The following is a 22,777-nucleotide window of genomic DNA, read 5'->3' as shown; positions in this document are numbered from 1 at the left end:
GTCAGAGTGTGACTTGGCCAATGCCACATTATGGTTGTGACTCAAACCACTACACCATGCTGGCTCCAGAAAGACAACAAAGATCATTAATAGGATAGTCTACCCAAATGCAGACTACAGTGCATGGTCTGAAAGCCAGTTTTATGCCTTTGGCACAAAGTGAGGGCATGTGGGCTGCCAAAAATGCCATACACACCCAAAACAAGGACGTTGCTGGATGTTCAGCTCTACATTTGGAAAACAGGGATTTTTTTTAATGCAGAAAGCAGGTGGCCACAACTGGGGGGGGGGGGGGGTCCAGAATATGCAATTCATGTTTCCTTTGAACAGATACAAAACAGTCTTGGACATCTGTAGGATGTTGGGGAATGAAAAACAGGAGCCACAGGGGTGTAATTTGTCTACCTCTGGTGTAGACTAGAAAGAGGATAATTCTACATGGAAGTTCCTATCTGATAGAAAACCCCCACAAAGGGTGATTTTTGTTTTACAAGATCTTGAGCCTTCTCTGCTGACGCCTCACCAAACTACAAATCCCAGGATCCCATACCATTGATCCATGACAATTAAATTAGAGATGTCACCCCTCAAATAGGAGTTTCAGGTGCCCGTGAAGCAACTTCCCCTTTTGCTTTGGCTCAGCACTAAGATTACGATATTATGCTAATCAAATACACACCCTAATTTTGGCAAAGAAATGTAACCTTAGCAAGGAAAAAAAAATATGAGCATTAGATTTAAGTAAATAGGATATTTGTAAGACTTCTGTATATGTAGTTTGACATTTAATAATAGCCATACATGAGTGAGGGGATTTCATTTGTTGTTAGCGAGTGGCAGGATTTTAATGAATTTAAATATTTTCTTTTGAAAAACCAAGTAATCTTAATATATCTTCCATTTGTGTAGGTAACATATGCATTATGAAGATGTATGCATATGCTTTTACTGTAGGTATTTTACTGATTACATAGAAGTTGATACGCTCCTGTGTGCCACCCTCCCCTCCTCAAAAAAGACACAAGCACTTGACCAACCTGGAAAAATTGCTGAGCTTCATCCATAGCAGTTGCCCATTCCTTCTTTAAAAGCACTCTGCCTTCCTAATTCTCCACTTCCCTTCTACTTTCTAGTTGCCCTACTTCATGAATGAGCTAACACTAACGGAGCTGGACATGGGGATTGCTGTGCCGAAGATTCTTCAAGCCTATAAACCCACCATTGATTATAAAGGTAACATCTTGGGTTTTTAATTTTCAATACTATTTTTATAATGCAACTACTTGAGGTCTGCCTAATGATACACTGTTGTTCCTAGATAACATTTAAAGGGTATTGTTGGGCTGTGAATGTGATGATTATGTATTTATAATTCCAAGAATATTCTAAATTGCAGAGTTGCCCATATATGTAAATGTTGGCTAGATTTAGTTTGTCTTTATTCCCTTTGTATGACAGTTCATTTTCTTTGGTTTTACACTATTTTATACACAAATAGGAAAAATGTGTTTCTGGATTTGAAGAGATGTATGTCTTTTCATTTGGAAAGGAGAATTTTTTTCCATCCAGAACTAGGGCAAAAAGAAAGTGGAAAGTGAGAAAGAAAATAAGGTATTTCATCATTTAAGGGGGAATATTTTAAAGTTGCATATGGGCTATCCTTCAAGTTTTTCCTTCAGTTAGGAATGTGATGTGAATATCATTTTTATGAATAGATAAAACCTTGTGTCCTAAATTTTGAGTGTGTACAGTAGCAGAAGGTGTTTTCAATTAGCCAAAAGGTGAAGCTGGGCAGCATTTTTGTGTCACGGGCTTGAGAGAAGGAGATTTGTCAGTGTAGACCAGGGGTCCACAAACTTTTTAAACAGAGGGCCAGGTCACAGTCCCTCAAACTGTTGGAGAACGGGATTATAATTTGGAAAATAAATGAATGAATTCCTATGCACACGTCACAAATCTTATTTGTACTGCAAAATCACTTAAAAACAATACAACAATTAAAATGAAGAACAATTTTACCAAATGTAAACTTATTAGTATTTCAATGGGAAGTGTGAGCCTGCTTTTGGCTGATGAAATAGGATTCTTGTTTTTGTTGTTGTGTGCTTTCAAGTCATTTCAGACTTAGGTCTGAGGGCCGGGTAAATGACCTTGGAGGGCCGTATCTGACCCCCGGGCCTTAGTTTGAGGACCCTTGGTGTAGACCTTATACTGCCAGTTAACCATACTCCTGTGGTACAGTATGTGTTCTCTCATATGGCATTTTAACATTCAGGACATCAGCAGCTAACCCCAGGATATAAAAACATTATAGATTTGGATTGAGAAGGAAACCCACCCTTCCATCTTGCCTCACTTTACTGCTAGATAGCCAGGCTTCAAGGTGGTATCAGGCTGAATACTTAATTGACAGATCTGCTGTTATATCTAGGTATTCTGTTTTGTTTTGTTTTCAAGGGAATCAAAATAATTAAAACACAGAATGAAACCAATCAGACTAGGAGACATAGGACAGAAGAAGTGAATCTGTACTCCATGGAAAACACTGACTCTATCATCCTATTCTCAGCTCTTTAAAACCATTTTCTATGTTGTGCCAGTTATTGTATTGTTCTATTTTTATAAGGGAGCACAGTAACACTTGGGTATGCTGCACAGCACACTTGCTTTTTTATCCTCTGTGCTGATAGATTTATCTGCTATAGTGGAAAATTCAAATCAGAATGCCCCTCTCCTTCAGTAATCTGACTAAATGGTTTCCTTTGACTAATATATTGTATTGTTTTAAATTATTGTTTATATTTAGAGTGTTCTGGCTCATGGATTACATAATAAATAGTGAGTTTTCGACTACAGATACTTGTGAAATCTGACTTGCTCCAGGTGCCCTTTTATTTCACTACTGAAATCAGAAAACATTCTGTATTTATAGCTGTTGAGTTCTATACTCACTTTGGGGGAGATTATAAAATGGGCCCATTAGATGTTCCAATGGCATTTTTATTAGCAGTCAGCAGGTTTGATTGTTCATAAAAGGCTTTCTCCTTTCCCAGCAGTATCTGAGAACAGGGGAAATGCATGATATAGACTCTTGCTGATTATTATGTAGAATCATCTTGCTTTGAATTCTTTGGAAAAAAATAGTATTTTTCTCAAAACAGAAAGTTTTTCCATTCAGAGAAAATATTATTATGATTATGTGCCCTCATAACATTAAGCTATTCTTTCCAGCAGAGATTGTCTACTTTTACAGAGGAATAGCTGACTGACCTTAAACGGGTTAGATGATTTTTGCCTAGGGACCTCGTCACAAAGGCACCTTTTACATACAAGTCCCTATGGATATGAGCATATAATTCACTGCCCATTTTGTCTATAACCTTTAGGGCAGTGGTTCTCAAGCTGTAGGTCCCCAGATGTTTTGGCCTTCAAGTCCCAGAAATCTTAACAGCTGGTAAACTGGCTGGGATTTCTGGGAGTTGTAGGCCAAAACACCTGGGGACCCATAGGTTGAGAACCACTGCTTTAGGGACTCATATGCAAAGGGCATTTAGTCAGTAGCTTTTTCAAGATGGATTCCTGAATCATCTTCACTGGTAGCTTTTTTTCTCGGTACATGTCAAAGGCTCAGCCTTTGGTGTGTGATCATACTCCCATCTGCATCCAGTCAGTTGTGCCAATGATGAGTCTCTAGGGGGTGTTTTGGGGGCAGTGTTTTCCTTTGTTGAATCAACTTGCACTGCTCTTCCACTGGCAGTCAGTGAAAGACCCCAAGTAGAGCATTCATGTTTTCTACTTTCACGTTGTTTCTTTTGTTGTTGTTGTTGAAATGTCAGAACTGCACAGCTCTGTACAAATAGGAAAATGTTTTTCTGTTTCCCCATCATGATGGAGATTGTGAACTCACAGAGTAGCACAAGGTTGGTCAAAAAAAAAGAAGGAAAAACAAAAAAAGGAAGGCAGTGATGTTGACCAGGGCTTCTTAAGGTTATTTGATTGCAACCCCTTTTTATGTATAATAGTTTTAAGGGAAGGTAGGGAGACAGGTGGCACTCAGGAGTGGAGGTGCAGGGTCAGTTATGGCTACCTCATTTGTAGTCACTACTCAGAAGCTGTGACATTGGGGAACATCGGACAGATTTGGAATAGTCATCCATCAAAAGCCACAGATTGGCTACAGAAAAGGCATTTCTCACGTTGAGTGTGATAACGTCCTAGATCTAACATTGTTCAGGAGATAATATAGGCAGCAGCATATAACCCTCAGGTGATTTGTTAAAATTTCCACCCCAGCTCTTTGTCTCCTCTCTGAAAGTTTGTCAACACCACCCCATTTTTCAGTATAAATTCACTTTCTTGGACCAGTTTTATTATTTATTATTTATTTATTTAGAGCATTTGTATCCCATCCTTCTCAACCCCCAAGGGGGGACTCGGGGTAGCCTACAGCTGGTTTTATATCCTGGAAACATTTCTTGGAACAGCAAGGCATCCCTGAAGCATTTTTTTAAAAGTCATCAAATGACCCTGATCATGGCTAAGAGTCTCTTCCAGTCATACAAAATGATAGTGGTGCATTTTGGCCCATGCAGGGTTTGCAGGTGCCAGTAATTGTCTTTTGTCTTCCAGTGATGCACTCACTGCTGGCAACGTATGACTGTGAAGGAGGTCATTCAAAGAAACGTAGAGTCAGAAGTTTTAAAAACTGGTTTCAAGTGTAATCTTATTGATAATATTGCTTTTATCTGATTAGCATAAGGCAGTGGTTCTCAACCTGTGGGTCCCCAGATGTTTTGGCCTTCAACTCCCAGAATTCCTAACAGCTGGTAAACTGACTGGGATTTCTGGGACTTGTAGGCCAAAACACCTGGGGACCCACAGGCTGAGAACCACTGACATAAGGGGGTGCTATACTTTTTGACCTTTTTTGCTACTGCTCCCTCTTTAATGTGGGAGAACATTAGTGATGATGTCCTTGTTCCAGAGCATGAAAAGGGATATTCTTTTTTCTTTAATGGGGTTTTCAAAGCAGTTGACTCTTGAAAAAGGATGCTGGACTTGAAAAATAAAAAGGTGGTTGCTGGTGTGATTGTCTCAGTCAGTTAAAAAAATACTTTATCAACTAAGAATAACCTCCTTAAGAATACTACAATAAAAGCCATCGCTAAGGATATAATCTGACAAGACCATATTGTTGTTGTTTGGCTGGTCTTCATTTAGTGCTTATCTGCAAAGCCTAGACATTTGCAATGGGATGTTCAGGTGGTCTGAAAATAAAAGCATTCTGGTTCTTCTAATCCAGATAGGCCTTCATTCCTCCTGCTGTTTAGTAAGTAATTTATTGCCACTGTTGAGTATGTGCCTTAGGCCCAGTCAGACAGAGCATGAAATAAATACAAAATAAATTTAAAAGACATTTTTACATCCCCAGTAAATGTAGCTTCTAACTGTCCAGAACATATTTAAAAACAATTCTGCTGCCGTCATTGAATGGGTAGAGCACGTTCTGACCTTTTGAGATCTTCATTGTCAGCTCCTGCTAAAAAACATATTTCTTCCAGATGCATTGTGAATACTGCAGAAGCTCTGAGATTTTTTTTTCATTTCCTGTCTTTATTAGCAAGAGGGAAACAATGGTTTGAATCTGCTAAGTGGCCGTTTATCTCTCTGTCTCACAGATGTTTTCTTAAAGCTTCCTTCTTCCGAATTGTTGAATACCGGACAAAAGAAAACAGAAACAATACAGTTGCAGGCAGTTCTGCACATCTTGTATCTTGAATTCAGCATCTGTCTGAAATTAATGGGGCAGATAAGCGATTTGAGATCTTTTAGTATTATGACCTGTTTAGATCTGATGATGCAGCTGGCTGTCTCTGTGTACTTCACCCTTTCCAATCCACTACCTGGCCTGCTGCTCCAGGAAAAGGGGCTCTTTGTGAGAGCAGTATTGACTGCCATTAGGGGTAGGTACATCTGTATAGAATTGATGGAGATTGATGCCTCTTTAACTACCATGGCTAACCTGGGATTTGTAGTTTGGTGAGGTGCCAGCACACTTTGGCAAAGGAGGTTTGAGGCCTTGTAAAATAACTACTCCCACAAGTCCCCAGCACTGAGTCATGGCAGTTTAAGTGGTGTCAAACTGCATTAATTCTGCAGTGTAAATGCACCCTATGCTGAGAGGGTGGTCACCTGAGACAGCTCTTGCAGAAAGCCCATTGCAGTAGCCTCCCAGCTATTCCACTTGAACTCCAATGCTGGTCTCTTCTGCTATGCAAGTTGGCTGGACCTCGACGCCCCGCCCCCCAATAACGTGATGTCTCCGGCTTACTGAATTATGCTCTCCCCTTTCCAGGGCTGACGTAACTTTTAACTGGCAGCTTCTGTACATAGAGCAGGGAAAGAGCAAAATGTATTGAGCTGATCTTGACAACAAACTGCAGTTCAGGACAAAAGAGTCAAGGTTTGGGTGCCTTACTCTGGGTCCTTCCTAATAATATTTCCTTAATTTTAATTAAATATCTGGAAGTGAAGCCTTAAAGTGTACCTGTACTACAGTTTGATGCCACTTCATTTGCCATGGCTCCATGCTATGGAATCATGGGAGTTGTAGTTGGTGATAAACCAGCATCTTCGTATTTTTACAGAGCTCTGCAAAAAATTATTTATTTATTTATTTATTTATTTACAGCACTCGCCCTTCTCAGCCTCAAGGCGACTCAGGGCAGTGTACAGACTGGTAACAATTAGATACCACAGCATACATACATCAATTAAAAACAGTTTAAAAACACATAATAAAATCCATATAAAATCTATTAAACTATAATAATTAATGTTTTCCAGTTCAACTCCTTATCCTTTTGCATCATTCAGGCCATTCCATGTTCATTATTTCATAATGCTGTGTTTATCTGGTTACACTGAGGTTTCAAAAGCTTGCTCGAAGAGCCATGTTTTCACTCTTTTCCAAAAGGTCAGGAAGGAGAAGTCTGATCTAATATTCCTGGGAAGGGAGTTCCACAGCCGAGGGGCCACCACTGAGAAGGCCCTCCAAATGTGCCTGTGAGGCAGGCGGGATCGAGAGCAGGGCCTCTCCAGAGGATCTTAAATTCCTGGCAGGTTCGTAAGGGGAGATAAATGCAAAGCAAAGTTTATTGATTAGTCCACTGACTGTATCAACATTAAAAACAAAAACAGAAACGTACACAAATAGACAATAATCATTATCCTAAGACTCCCGTAATAGTGAACTAACATACATTCAAACTTGATTAAGTTAAAAGATAATTAAAAATATCATCATTAAAATGCTAAGGTAAAATTTCAAACCACAAAAATTAAAAATAAAGGTTAAAACAAAGGTTAAAATAGACCAGCTATTACACAATCCCAAGCCATTTCGGATATCTGCATCACCCCTACAGTTTACACGTAAGGGAAGATACGTTCGGATTGATAAGCTGGGCCGGAACCGTTTAGGGCTTTAAAGGCTAAAGCCAGCACTTTTATCATTTTAACAGGTGTATGTGGCAGGAAAAAAAATAAGTCTTCAGAATTTCTTGAGGTGACAAAAACCTTTCTGGACTGCAGTCTTTTTTTTTCTTCTAAGCTGGGCCTGGCACTCTTCATTTTCAAGCAAAACTAATCAAGTAAAATATAACTATGTCTTGCTCAAAAAACGGCATGTCGAATACCATCTGTCCTGTTACAACACTGAAACTTCTAGACTTGCCTCCACATTATGTTAGTGTTTGCACATTTTAAAATCCTCCTGTTTAGTCATAATAGCCCTGGCTTGCCATGTTGCAAGTCATCTGTTGCGAATGGGGTCGAGATCAAATCTGGCAATATAAAAGAAAATGTCTGTAGGCAATGTTTCCTGGGTAATTTATCATGTTATCAGTGATGTTTTGAAGTGCTGTTTCCCAATGATTCTAGGGCTCTGGATTGACTTGGAAATTTCCTACAATGGATCTTTTCTAATGACCCTCGAGACCAAAATGAATTTGACCAAACTTGGGAAAGAGCCTCTTAGCGAAGCACTTAAAGTTGGAGAAATTGGCAAAGAAGGGTAAGTCTTAATTCTGCTGCTGTTATGTTTTTTTTTATTAGTACCGGTTTGATACAGTAATTACAGATGTGTGCCTTGAATGAACTAATGAGTCTTATATTCTTACTTTATAATCAGGGATTTCTGTTGCAGTTATGTGGAAGTATTGTTCTTATTCAATTAAAACTGCTCTCAAAGTACATTAAAGTATGCTTGATGACTTTAGTATGTTTCTGGGACAACTTGCAAATCATTGCTCAGCTGAATGACTAGATGCCTGCCTCGTTTTTAGCTTTGGCATATTGTGATTCACTTAAGCAACTGTTCACTGAACAGGGGATTAATAATATTTCCCATTCTCTTTTAATTTCTAACTCCCTGTCCCAGGTATGATTGGGTGGGGAGGGAATATGTAATACTTCTATTGCTAATAAATATAAAGAGGGGAAAATGAAAAAAAATATCTTTGGCTGGTGCAGAATAGTAGATTATGCAATTCTTATTTAAATCATTAAAAGGCTACAACAGGCAGCAATCTTGCCTCTCTTCTTCTCTGTCCACCTAATGTTTTATTTTAAGTTTAGAGTTTGTGAGGTTTTTCCCTTGTGCTGGAGGGTGCACTTGTCCACATTGCCAGAGAGTAGGCAGACAGCAGTAAGGCTCTCTTCCTAGATCCATTACATAGAGATTGAACATTGCACTTTTGGCAGAGTATCTCAAGCTGCATGGGGAATATTGGGTTAGAACAAAATGTGGCTGAGGAGCACAGTACATCCATTATGCATGCTAAATCGGGGGTATATGTCTCCAGTACTTCAGTGAAAGCTGAGAGGGAGAGTTTGTCATTATGGTAAAGTCCCTGGGATTTTCCCCTTTAGACATTCCCTTTCCCTGTTGTTGAGTTATGGCTGGTTAGTCTCTCCTATCCTATATGAACAGTAAGCAGGGATTTGAGTCGCATGCACAAGACTATATGGATCTTCTTTTCTCCCAAAAATACTGCTTATAAACTTTCATGTAACTCCCTATTATTAAGAATTAATATCATATCAGTACATCTGATACTGTGCCATGGCTTAAAACATGTATTTTAAAATCTATATAAATAAAAATGTAATTTTCGTTTGTGGGATTAACATAACTCAAAAACCACTGGGGGAATTGACACCAAATTTGGACACAAGACACCTCTCAGGCCAACAAGTGACTATCACTCATAAAACACAGAAAAACTCAGCAGAAGACACCTAAAAATCCAAAAAATTAATAATTTGGACACTATACCCCTAACAGGCCAACGAGTGACCATCACTCATAACCACCACCACCCACCCCCCAAAAACAGCAGAAAGTACTTAAAAACCCAAACAAGCTAAATGACAAAACGCTAAATGACGATACAGACAAAAAGGGAAGGAAGAGGGAGGAAGGAAGGAAAGAGGTAGGGAAGGAAGGAAGGAAGGAAGGAAGGAAGGAAGGAAGGAAGGAAGGAAGGAAGGAAGGAGAAAAAGAAAGAAAAAAGGGAAGGAAGGAAAGAGGGAGGGAAGGAAGGAAGGAGAGAAAGGGATGGGAGGAAAGAAGGAAAGAGAGAAGGAAGGATGGAAGCAAAGAGCGAAGGAAGGAAAGAGGTAGAGAAGGAAGGAATGAAAGAGGGAACAAAGGAAGGAGGGGAAGAAGGAGAGAAGGAAAGAAGGAAAGAGAGAAGGAAGGAAGGAGAGAAAGGGAGGAAAAGAAAAAGGGGGGAAGGAAGGAAAGCGATAGAGAAGGAAGGAAGGAGAGAAAGGAAGAAAAAAGGGAAGGTAGGAAAGAGGGAGGTTGGCCACAGAAATGTGTGGTGGCCACAGCTAGTAAATTAAATAAGAGCTTTGTTTAAGTGTCAGCTAGCTTGTTAAGTTCTCCTCTTCTTGGCCCAGCAAAGAGACTCCTACAAAAAATAGGCAGAAATGTAACATACTATGTCTTCTCTAACTTACCTTTGTTTGTTTGTTTCATTTTCCTTCTTCATTTTCTTTCCTTTTAAATTATATTTGGATTCAACAATCTGTGGATGTTTTCTCTGGTGAGTGGTATTTGTCACATCATCTCATTCCACATGAAGCATTGATTCTGTTAGTGCTGAGACCATTCAGAGGGTTTGCTTTATTGAAAATAAGAGGTGGTTTTAATTAATGTTCACTCTTCTGCTGCTAGTGTAGTAATTTACAGGATCCGGTTGTTAAGATGGTATTCTTTGAAACCAGCATTTGGAAAATTTGCAGTTTTGTCCTAGATAATATTGAAATGGTAGGGTGAAGTTGGGAAGAAAGAAGCACTTTATTTATTAATGTGCAAAGCCTGCCATCATGGTACAGATTGGTACCGTACACACTTGAATATAAGCCGACCCAAATATAAGCCGATGCACCTAATTTACCACAAAAAACTGGGAAAACGTATTGACTCAAGTATAAGCCAAGGGTGGAAAATGCAGTAGCTATGGGTCAATTTCAAAATAAAAATAGATACCAATAAAATTACATTAACTGAAGCATCAGTAGGTTCAATGTTTTTATAAATAAAAATGTAATGTTTGTTTGTGGGATTAACATTACTCAAAAACCACTGGATGAATTGACACCAGATTTGGACACAATACAAATATCAGGCCAATGAGTGGCCATCACTCATAAAAGCACTGAAAATAAACAGCAAAAGAGACTTAAAAAGCCAAAAAAACAAAAAAAACCACATTACAACGTATGCACAAAACCACATATATACGCAAACACACACACATACACACACAAAACACATATACACAGACTGGGCCACAGCAACGAGTGGCAGGGGACAGCTAGTGTTTACATAAAACTGTAATTTAAGATAAGACAGTCCAACTCTGATTAAACCATTATTCTAACGTTCTTCAATGTCAATGTAATAATGTATCCTTCTCATAATAAGTAATAGAGTAAAGTAATAAATGCAATGATACTAGTAGAGTAAAATAATAAATGTAATAATAATATTAAATAGAGTAAAATAATAAATGTAATAAAAATAAAAATAATAAAAGAGTAAAATAATAAATAACATTGACTCGAGTATAAGCCGAGGGGAACCTTTTCAGCTTAAAAAAAGGGCTGAAAAAACTAGACTTATACTTGAGTATATACAGTAACTTTTGTTGGAATTGCCTGATGTCTGTTGTCACATCTTGCCATATGCTGTGTGTGGTGCCTGTTGGCTTGGGAAAAAAGCATGATAGCATTGGCAGAGCAGGACTTGTCAACTTTCTGCCACTTTATGATCATCTGATACATGTGCACAGCCCTATATCCCATCACTTGTGAGATTATCACATAGATTATGGGAAGATGGGGCTTTTTTGATACAATCTTTTACAAGCTTATTTACAAATGGGAATGGCTACATGTCTTTAGTGGAGGATTGCAAAGGACTAAATACACATTATATGACTATTCTAGGGGCCCTTTCACACAGCCCTATTCCCAGAATATCATGGCAGGAAATCCCACAAGACTCAGATAACCCAGTTCAAAGCAGATATTGTGGGATTTTCTGCCTTGATATTCTGGGATATAGGGCTGTGTGGAAGGGCCCTAGTAATAGAGCCCCAGCATTTTCTTTGAAAATAGAAAAGGAGAGAAGAAGATGAAGAGGGCTTAATCTTTCCTGCAGTGTTTCAATTTTAAATGGTCTCCTTGGCCATTCCTCCCTAAAAGGATTCAAAACGGATGTTTGTGCTTAGAATCCCATGACTGGGAGGGGGTTGGAAAAGGAGGAAAGGGGAAGGAATGTGATTCTTAGAGTGTTTGGAAAGAAAATAACAAAAGTTAGGAAATATTCTTTTCTGTACCAAATTGATGAAGCATCCACAAAGCAACTTTTTTATAACCAAGCCTCTAAAAAGCTTATGGGGCTGGTTGCGTTTTTTGGTAGATGACATAAAGTTGGCCAACAGAGAAGTCAGTCTTGGGTTTTACGCAAGAATCTATTCTTTCTTTAACAGTGCTCTCAGCCCAGTTTAGCACATAATGTGTCTTTCAGCCCCTTTTCTACCTATATCAAGTGCATTCCTCCACCCATTTTGTGAATATATTTCATTCTATGTTAAAAGCTACTGAAAAAAATACAGGTATGCTGTGATAACATACACATATATGCTCTCTATACACATACACACAACATATGCCATATAGCCCTAGCTTTGAAGAAGTGCCACAATAAGGTCTTTTGAGTACATTACAATAGATGAGAGGTGCTGTACATTAAAGAAACCTATGAGCATTATATCTTTACATTGTGAGCATGCCAGTTAAACTTTGAATCCAAGATCATAATATTTCAAACACTTGATCTGCTCCTGTTAGCAACCATTGTGGTAGGGAGAGGTGACTCAACTTGTTCAAGGGATAGTAAGAAGTCTATCTGTATAGATCTGAAAGGCATGAACATTCTTCTGGTGGTGACACACAACTCTGACAAAATCAGTCCTCGGTGTTTCATACATAGAAATCCTTTTGGAGTTCCTAGGTCGAAGGTCTGTCCATCATATTTGATATTATCTGGTTTGCTGCACTCTTTTTGAATGATTCTGCAAAGTTATTTATGAAGAAGATGCAGTTTTTGACGTCTTTGAATCATTTCATTTTCCATTTGACTGCATGCAGGATTCTCACATATGTGTTATGTTTTTAAGGAAGGTGTGACATAGCTGTATTGAAGGGAAGGACAGTAGAAAAAAGTTGAATAATGTTGTGTGTAAGCCTCATTGCATGTTTTGATTGTTAAAAAAAACCCAGTATTTTAAACTCCTGGAGAGACACAAAGGGGCATCTGAGCCACACAAATGAAGCGTTATGTCCACACTGAAATGTGTCTTATCCTTCCCATATCCTTCTCAGTGTCAGACCAAGGGCATATTGCCTTGCAGACAGTGATGAGGAATCTTCTAGTGCGGGGTCCTCCGAGGAAGACGATCCTCCAGAAGCAACAGGGAGCGAGAAACCTTTAGTACCAGGAGCAGAAGGGTGAGTATTTTTGTTTTATTGCCATAAGCTGGACATTGTTTCCTTTGTGTCTTGTTGCTTTCTGGGTGTTACCACAAATAGTGCATACCATAAAAACCAGGTATTCATTCCCTGTTGAAAACCTCCCAAACTACTCAAATGCTTTGTGTATACATGATATTGTTTAGAAATCTGTGGTGTCTAACTAATAACTGTCTCATAGAATCAGAGAGTTGGAAGAGACCTTGTGGACCATCCAGTCCAACCCCATTCTGCCAAGAAGCAGGAAAATTGCATTCAAAACAGCATCGGCAGATGGCCATCCAGCCTCTGCTTAAAAGCCTCCAAAGACAGATGGCCCTTCATTAGTGCCCAGTCTCTTGTTTAAAAGCCTCCACCACATTCTGGGGCAGAGAGTTCCACTGCTGAACAGCTCTCACAGTCAGGAAGTTCTTCCTAATGTTCAGATGGAATATCTTTTCCTGTAGTTTGAAGCCATTGTTCCACATCCTAGTCTCCAGGGCAGCAAAAAATAAACCTGCTCCCTCCTATGACTTCTCCTCACCTATTTATACATGGTTTTCATCATGTCTCTTTTCAGCCTTCTCTTCTGCAAGCTAAACATGCCCAGCTTTTTAAGCCACTCCTCATTGGGCTTGTTCTCCTAACCCTTGATCATTTTAGTTGCCCTTCTCTGGACACATTCCAGCCTGACAACATCTCCCTTGACAGGATGAAATGTGTCCAGAGAACGGCGACTAAAAGGGCAACCAGAGAAGTCTTGACTGAAATCAGTGAAATACTCTGTGCTTTTCAAATGTGATTGCTTATGAGCAAGTTGAAGATTATGAGGGGCTTTTGAATCAGGGCTGACAGAATGAACAAGTAACTCATTTTTTTTCTCTAGTCAGATGCAGCCAATCTGGGTCTGTGCTTGTTTTCTTGGATCCAAGAAACCTTGCAAACAGCTAATATGTGCCCCCAAACAGTGAAATATGTTTGCCTTTTAATTAGTATGATCTTCAGCTGCTGCAAATTAGTTGTGTACATCAGCACATAATTTGTCCCATATGTTTCTACACAGAAGGGGTAGTGAGGAGATGGCATTTCAGACTGCTAGCAATCCCAGAATATCAAGACAGGAAATCCCACATTATCTGAGTGTGGACTCACGTAACCCAGGTCAAAGCAGATATTGGGGGATTTTCTGCCTTGATATTCTGAGATATAGGGCTGTGTGGAAGGGTCCTATGCCACAGCTTTCCAAACTAGGTGTCTTGGCACATTAGTGTGTTGGCTGCAATGTGTAGGCGTGTCATGAGAAAGTAGCAAGAACCTTCTGAGTGTATGTGGAATAAGCCATAAATCTTATATTTTAAAAAATGTAAATTGAAGATTTTCATGACATGTTATTTCCCCATACATTTCATCATTGCAATTTATTTATGTGGCTGTAACTCATAACATCCAGTTTGCCAGTAACACTGAATTACTTTGTCGTGAAATGATGTGTATCTGAAAAGCGTGTCACCAATATGAAAAGTTTGGAAAGCTCTGATTTATAACTACCTGTGCACATTCTGCAAAATATTCAGAAATTCCCTGGTATAGCAAAGATGCATTTTAGTGGGCCTGAACCAGAGTAAGATCTTCACAGCCTCTGGTGGCATTGATTTTACTTCTCTGTTTGTTATTGCTGGGCACTTAGAGCATGTTTGGACTGCCTTGTACACAGTGAGGCCATTAGTCTACCTTGCTCAGGAATGTAATGGGACCACTGTAGACACAGAGAAGGAGAACATGTAGGTATGGCTCCATCATACCTAGGCCCAGCAGCTGGGAAAAGCCCCCCCCCCCCAAATCACAGTTGCCCTTTGATAAGAGAGAGGGGACAACAACCAGCACCTGCTGGATGAAATTATCTCCTAAAGTGCTATCCCCCTTTTCTTGTATAGCCTGTCTTTTTAGATTGTAAGCCCTAGAGCAGGGAACTGTCAAATTAATCATTGTAAACTGTCTTTGCAAAGTGCCTTGTACACTGATGGTGGTGTGTAATTAAAAAAATAATAGTGATAACATAATGACAGAGGCAAAAGAAAGGATTAGATCTACGTCGCTTCAGAACTAATTCCAGAGTCAATGCCTGTAATTGTCTCCCGGAGAATGTGGTGAATAAATTGCCCTCTATTATGCCAATTCGTGTTGCAAAAAACACATTTGCTGATTAAAAATAGCCAACTGTCACACTGCCAGCGCCATCTGGAAAGGAGAAGTGTTTGGGCCAAAAGAAAAATCGGTTGGTAATCACTTGTAAACATACCAGGGTTTCTCTTAGTGTTTTGATAATGCTACCCATCTGGATGCGGTTTCATACGTACAGTTTTGTTGTTGACAAACACATAGATCTATGGGTTGTTGTGGGTTTTTTCGGGCTATATGGCCATGTTCTAGAGGCATTCTCATGGCCATATAGCCTGAAAAACTTACAACAACTCAGTGATTCAAGCCTTCGACAATACATAGATCTATGTTGCATCTCCAAAAAAGCAGAATGATTTCGCAAATTGCAACTGATGACGAGAATATTAAAAGAGGACAGTCTGTATTGCTGTAGTGCCTACAGGGCTAAATTCTGCACTATTTTGCATATAGTTTATTTATTATCTATTTATTTCTCGCATTTATATCCCGTCCTTCTCAACTCCCGAAGTGGGACTCAGGACGGCTTACAATGGGCCCCATTCCGAAGCCATTACATAACAAATTACAAAATTAAAACCACAATTAAACATAAAAGCATAATTAACAATGCATAAGCCATCATTAAAACAGTAAAACAGTCTCATCAGCCATATCGTCATTCCAGTCACATTCCCTTAAAATGCTGCTTGCCTCTATTGTCCAAAAGCCTGGTCCCAAAACCATGCCTTTAGTTTCTTTTGAAAAACTAGGAGGGAGATGGTCGATCTTACCTCAATTGGGAATATGTTCCATAGGCAGGGGGCCACCGCCAAGAAGGCCCTGTCTCTCGTCCCCACCAGGCGCATTTGTGCTGTTGATGGGAGCGAGAGCAGGGCCTCCCCGGATGATCTTAGGTTTTGAGGTGAGACATAGGGGTGGATTCGTTCGGACAAGTAAGCTGGGCCAGAACCGTATAGAGCTCAGATATATAAACTAGGCGTTTCTCTTAATCTATCTCCAGTCATTTGCACCTTTTAAAATAGATTAGATTTTATTAGATTGGTTGATAGATATTCTGCATTAAAAGTGCAAAGCAACTTACAAACATGAAACTGCTGCAGAAATCATAACATAAAGTTTCTAGTATGAAGGTTAAGAACAATGGGATACGAAACAGAAGTCCATAACATTGTTAAAGATACTTCAAAGATCAACCACTCCCTTTAACAAGCAATTATCTTCCAGGTTTTTTTTGTGTTACCAACCGCTTCACAACATCTGTAAAAGGCTCCTTCTAATTTTTTTTTGTTGCTGCACAAATAGATGTGGTTATGCACAGGTGCTGTGTAAAGAGAAAATAGAAATGGAAGCAGGCTGATTCTTCTGCACTTTTCCTTTTTTAAAAGCTCTCTTGGCAACAGTATTACTACTTATATTGCACAGGACGTTGTGAATAGTTTATAAGGCCAAAACTCTTGAAACATTAAGGGAACAGGGAAGGGATACTAAAACTTTTGGATCACACCCGGTACCTCTGGATAGTTCATAGAAGAGCTTCCAAACCTTTCCTCCCAGAGATGGACTTGAATTCATTTCAGCTCATAACACATATCCAGCAGCAGTTGATGATGGCAGTAGTAGTTATCAACATCTGACCTGTATCAGTACAAGTTGAGTATCCCTCATCTGAAATGTTTGGGACCAGAAGTGGCCCATATTTCTGATCCCCCCCCCCCATATTATTGGAATACATTACAGGTGACTATGTATAGAATTGTGGAGGTGGCAGTATGGTCTAGCCACCGGACACACATTTTTCAAGCTTCCCCGCCTCCCAGGAAAGGAGTTGGAGGGAGGGACATGGCACAGCCAAGTTTCCAGTCAAACTTTGCACAAGCAGGGATTGTGGTGGTGGCTGCTCTGCATTACCACCTCCACTTGAAGTGAGCTCTTGAATGAGACATGACAGTAGCAATGGCCTTGTCCCAGAGGAGATATCCATGCAAAAAACCAAAACCCTGCCTTCTCCTCCTCTCCCCCCAGACCTGTGTTCACAACCAAAGCCTAGATCCGTGATGGTGAACCTATGACACGTGTGTCAGCACTGACACACATGGTTATTTTTGATGACACGCGGCCACATGCGTGTGAAGTACACCTCTGTATGAAGTACACCTTATAAGAACCAAGCTAATTCCATCCTTAAATTTGTAAAAGGCTCTACAAATTTAACATCTGCATGTTTGAGTACTGTTCATTCCATAACTCAGCATGGAATATACATTTTTCTTATTTAAACTATAAATATTGCAAAATTACAGTTTTTTTCTCAAAGTGACACTCTACCCAAGTTATGCTCAGGTTTTTGGCAAATTTTGACACACCAAGCTCAAAAGGTTGCCCATCACTGGCCTAGATCCTAGTCAATACCTTTATGTAATAATAATAAATAAATAAATAAATGTAGATGTGAGCCCAGTACTCAGAGCTGTAGTGCTCATGCCTGTTGATTCAGCTGGAGAAAGACGCGAGTATCTATGAAATGTTGGGAAACCATGAATTGCCAGTGTCTTTCTCCAGCTGCACAATACAGATATTTTTGCTTTGTAGACACAGAGATTTACAAAATGGTGGGAATTCAGGCCTCTCAACATTTCATAGGTTCCCGTGTCTTTCTCCAGCTACTCAAACACAGATAGGTAGGTAGTACCTCCAAAACTTTCTGATTTTGGAGCATTTCAGAATTCCAGATAAGGGATACTCAGTCTGCAATGATTCATAAAAAGCCTTAGTAATAACCAGGCTTTTTTGCAAAGCGGGGATGCAACTGAAGCCCATAATGCAGACCAAAGGACGTTGGGCCTCTATTCTGTTGATTTTGATAGTAACGTAGGAGGGCAGGTATAAAAGGTCCAGCTTCCTATTCAGGCCATTTGTGGATGTTGTTTCCAAAAGGTACCAAATTAAAAAAAAATACACTGGAAAAATGAATTGTAGCTGGCAGCTTGTTATTGGTTAGGAGTAGAATGTTATGTATAGATTAGAACTATTAACACTTATCACATCCCTTTGGTACAAAACTTGGAAAAGTGCATTTTATGGCAAAAGAATGCATATGCTCAACATGTTTTTTTCGGTTCCTGTAAAATTTGTTCAGATGGACTTGGTATGTTTTGGAAACAAGCTCCACATTTAGCCCTCCATGTTTTGAATAGCAACATATGTGGAAAGCACTCTCGCTCTATTCTGTATGTAAGCAGATGGTCCTTTCTGCTCTTGTTCAGGAGTGCCATGAATTCTTGCCACTTATGGCCTTATGGCAGCAGAGAGGCTAGCTGTGGCCTCCAGTTTTTCCATAGCTATCGCTGCAGAAAAGTATAAAATATAAAGAACCACTATTTTGCTGATATTGATATAAATTGACATTGAAGTCTTCCTTATTTTCTCTCTCTAAGGTACGTGGGAGGACATCGAACTAGCAAAATCATGAGGTTTGTGGATAAAATTACCAAGTCAAAATATTTCCAAAAAGCAACAGAGACTGAGTTCATCAAGAAAAAGATTGAAGAGGTGTCCAACACCCCACTGCTGCTGACTGTTGAGGTACAGGAATGTAAAGGAACCCTAGCAGTAAACATTCCACCACCACCTACTGATAGAATATGGTAGGTATCGAAAAGAAAACATCTGATTTCCAACTATCACCCTTGAGAGCTGTAACATTTTGTCATTTGTTCTTTTGAAACTCATAAGCTTGATTTATTATTTGTGTGCATCTTGTGAATGATATCACTGTAAAATATTTTAAAAACATAAAAATGTAGGTCGTACTGTCTGGGATTTCACAATTAGTTCCTAACGACAAATGTCACTTAAGCCTAATATTCATTTTGTGTAAGTTCAGTATACCACTCCAAACTACAGCTATGGCTGAATTGTTACAGTGTCTTAAGTCCAAAATGTTCATCTTTATTAATTTTCTTCTTTTGTAGACTTGTGGGATCTACAAAGTGGACTAGGACTATTTTAATGTGACCAGAGAACTTGCTAAAGCTTCTAAAACCACAAAGTCAGTTCAGAAAAGATTAGTTTTTTTCTGTTTAAAATATTGTGAAACGGCTTTGCCGTTTAGGACAGTAGATTGATTGCAGAGGATGATTATCATGGGCGAGAACAAATACTGGTCTTATTCTGGATGTTGGAAGTAGGTCAAAAGCAAAAGTGTGCCTCTGGATCTTATTGGCAATCTGTGGGAAATATACAAACAAATTTATGGTAGCAGTCTAAATCCACTTGCTAGGGCATGAGATCCACTGCACAGCAGGACTTTCTTCAAAGTACTATTTTTGAGAGAGTGCAATGTTGGATTCCATTGTGATCCAGGAATCTTCTGTTAATAATGTTCATGTCACAGTATACAGCTTTAACTACTAGTACATTTGAGGCAACTCCCACCAGAGATAATGTTATGGTTACTAATTTTCAGTATATAATTTAATACAGGAATGTATTGGAACCTTGAGGAATGCTGAAGACAAAATTTTCTGTGACAATGTTCTTGGGGAGAAGCTCATTGTTGTTTTCAGGGAGATAGCTGTGCCAGTCTTACTTTGGCTTAAGGAGAGGTCAGGGGAAGGATATAGCCACACTTTTGAGGCTAACCTATATTTCAGCATAAGCTTACCTCTGATAAGGTGGGCTGGAATCTGGGAAACCTTATGGTGAAATCTTTCAGTCCCCAAGATGTTGCCAGACCCCCTCCCCTTTCTTCTTAATATAAAGTGATGTAAAGTTGTGCTCAGATTACATAGCATATTTAAAATGACAAATTCAAACAGTGAAGGTGCATTAGAGTAACTATTTAGCTCACTTTTTAGTACTGGATCTAATGTAAGTGCAGCTAGAGCAGGAGTTTGTTGTTTGTTTCCATGGACCCCTTCTCAGAACGTAGCAGCAGATAGTTATACAACACCCAACATAAACATGTCTTTACATTACATTTTAGGATTATTCAGAGTTACGGTTTTCCACTTCCCCAGAATTTCAATACCTGACCTGATAAACATGGTGCAACATCAGTTCAAATTGTAATTTTTGGTACACATTTAGAAGTTCAAATTTCCCCACTGTGTAATGAAACTATTTCTGCTATCCTTACCAACCTTTCTGCAGGCTGCTATCTGCTGCATCCAGAATATGTGTTGCCAGATAGTTGGCCAACTACGTTGCACAATAGTTTGTACATAGCAAAACTGATCACGTGTAATCTAGTGTTGGGTCCAACTGCTACTGTAATCTCAAAGTGTGGATGAGCATAAGCAATTTTTGAGATATGTAACATCTGTAGTGTGATGTGAAATGAATACTACTGTAATTTATTGCATATATTCATAAGTGAAGCAAATGCAAGATTTCTGGTAGAGGGCAGAGATGATAGAGATAAATTGATTTTTCTCCAATTCAAGCTCATGAACCCCCTGAAATCTTTGCATAGATCGCTAAGGAGACTGTGGACCCCTGGTTAAGAACTCCTGCTCTAGAATGAGTTTGAAGCCAAACACATTTATTTATATTACTAAACTATCTGATTAAAGTATGTGAAGCCTTGTTGACTGCTATGCAACGTATTATCCTCTAACATTGTATTGGCTCAGTATTAGAAGTTAGCAGCATGCTCATGTGTTAGTAAGGTTCTGATCACAATATGACTTGTAAAAACTGATCAATTAAAGATAAAGTATAACTAAAGGCACCAGACATTTTCTGATCTGAAGCTAAACAGGGACAGCCCTGGATAGAACTTGAATGGAAGACCATAAATCAGGTATCCTCAAAGTGCAGCCCTCCAGCTGTTTGGGCTTCCAACTTGCAGAGTACCCGACCTTTGAACAAGCTGTCAAGGGCTTCTGGGAGTTGCAGGCCCAAACAGCTGAAGGGGCAGAGTTTGAAGATGCCTGCCACAAATGCAAACTGGTGCTGATGGCACTATTTCAGAGAAAGGATCTGGCAAAACCAGCTCTAAGCACTCCTTGCCTAAGAAAGCCCCTTGAAATGTATGGGATCTCCATAAGTCAACAGGCCTTTTGAAGGTGTACAGACACATACACATATCTGCCCTCTCAGAACTGGAAACAAATATTTTATGTAGTCTAGAACAGTGCTCTTCTCATACATGCATATATACTGCAGAGAGTGTATATCGGTGATATATTGTGAAATCCCTGATTAGGCACAGAATAGTTAACAAAAAAGCTATGTGTGTCAGCCGTTCTGATTTGAAAAAGAAGTGACTGGAGGAAAAAACGTACTTTCTTGAGCGACATTGGGAAAGAGCAGGATACAGATCTGATTAGTAAGGTAATGTAATTGTTCATTATCTTTTCTTTTCAGGTACGGTTTCAGAAAACCACCTTACTTGGAGCTAAAAGCTCGACCAAAGCTTGGTGAAAGAGAAGTGACTTTAGTTCATGTGACGGAGTGGATAGAAAAAAAATTGGATCAAGAATTCCAGGTGTGTTTCTACAGAGCTCTTTTTCATTCCGCCTTTCTCAGAAGTATTGCCTTTCCTTTTAACTTTTCCTTGTTTTGTTATTTTGCAACTTGGGACAGGAGTAGATTTAATTGGCATTGCTGCCACTTTATTCATACAATATACGGAACACTGGGATGTTGCAAAATATTTTTGTGATGGCACAAATATTAGGCAAACAAAAGCAAACTGGCATTTGTTATGTAGGTATGCCCCAAGTCATTAAAACTTTTTAAAACTGGACTCTCAGATTATCTTTAGACAGCTTTTAGGAGATATGTTTTTTATCTTGGCAATTGCTTTAATAATAATAATAATAATAATAATAATAATCTTGATTTATACCCCTCCACCATCTCCCCTACGAGGACTCGGGGCGGCTTACATGAGGCCAATCCCATACAACAAATTACAATAAAATAAGATACAAGTTACAATAAAATAAACAACATCGCAGAAAAATACAGAACATATGACTACAGTAAACAAAAATTTAAAAAGCAATAAACCAAACATAATGACAGTGAGAGGGCCGCATGTACATAAAATGATTTAAAAACTCAGGGTGACATAAAGGAGCAGAATTATTTGTGAATTAATTTTTATTTGTTCAGGATCCCTTGTCAGTTGGGAGGTGATAAAAATACTTTATTAAATAAAAATAATAAAACTGGTCAAGATTAAAATAAGCCATATATAAGAACACATTACAGAAATTGCACATTGACTTTATGCCTGTTACAGTGCTTCTGTAAGATACTGATTCTGCCTTAGTGGTACTCAAATATCATGTGTTCCCAGCTTGCTTTATTTCAGTTTTCATTGGTAAGGTATAATCAGGCACATAGAGGTATTATGTGTTGAATGTCCAGATTATTTTTTTCAGACAAAAAGCTTATTTCTGCCCAGAAGTTAATAAATGGGCGTATTTAATTATTGGGCATTTTAATACAATGTAAGAGATGTCTTTCTAAAGTTTGGTCCCTAATAAATAAATAAATT

At 39.0% G+C, this 22,777-nt stretch overlaps 1 protein-coding gene across 2 annotated transcripts in view; it reads left to right on the top strand.

Moving 5' to 3' along the window:
- The window catches only part of TEX2 (testis expressed 2), a 98,531-nt gene that overhangs the window by 73,263 nt on the left and 2,491 nt on the right, over positions 1–22,777 (top strand). The window contains exons 7-11 of one of the 2 annotated variants that reach the window (XM_060763111.2): positions 1,134–1,233; positions 7,942–8,074; positions 12,967–13,086; positions 18,702–18,911; positions 21,637–21,757. In XM_060763111.2, coding sequence (XP_060619094.2) covers positions 1,134–1,233; positions 7,942–8,074; positions 12,967–13,086; positions 18,702–18,911; positions 21,637–21,757 — 684 coding nt within the window. Of the gene's footprint in view, positions 1–1,133; positions 1,234–7,941; positions 8,075–12,960; positions 13,087–18,701; positions 18,912–21,636; positions 21,758–22,777 lie in introns of both variants that reach the window. The other variant, XM_060763110.2, reaches the window with a different exon arrangement.

The sequence above is a fragment of the Anolis sagrei genome, chromosome 2 (genome assembly GCF_037176765.1).
Source record: "Anolis sagrei isolate rAnoSag1 chromosome 2, rAnoSag1.mat, whole genome shotgun sequence".
In the NCBI taxonomy this organism is placed as follows: domain Eukaryota; kingdom Metazoa; phylum Chordata; class Lepidosauria; order Squamata; family Dactyloidae; genus Anolis; species Anolis sagrei.
This window is presented reverse-complemented; position numbering and strand designations above follow the sequence as displayed.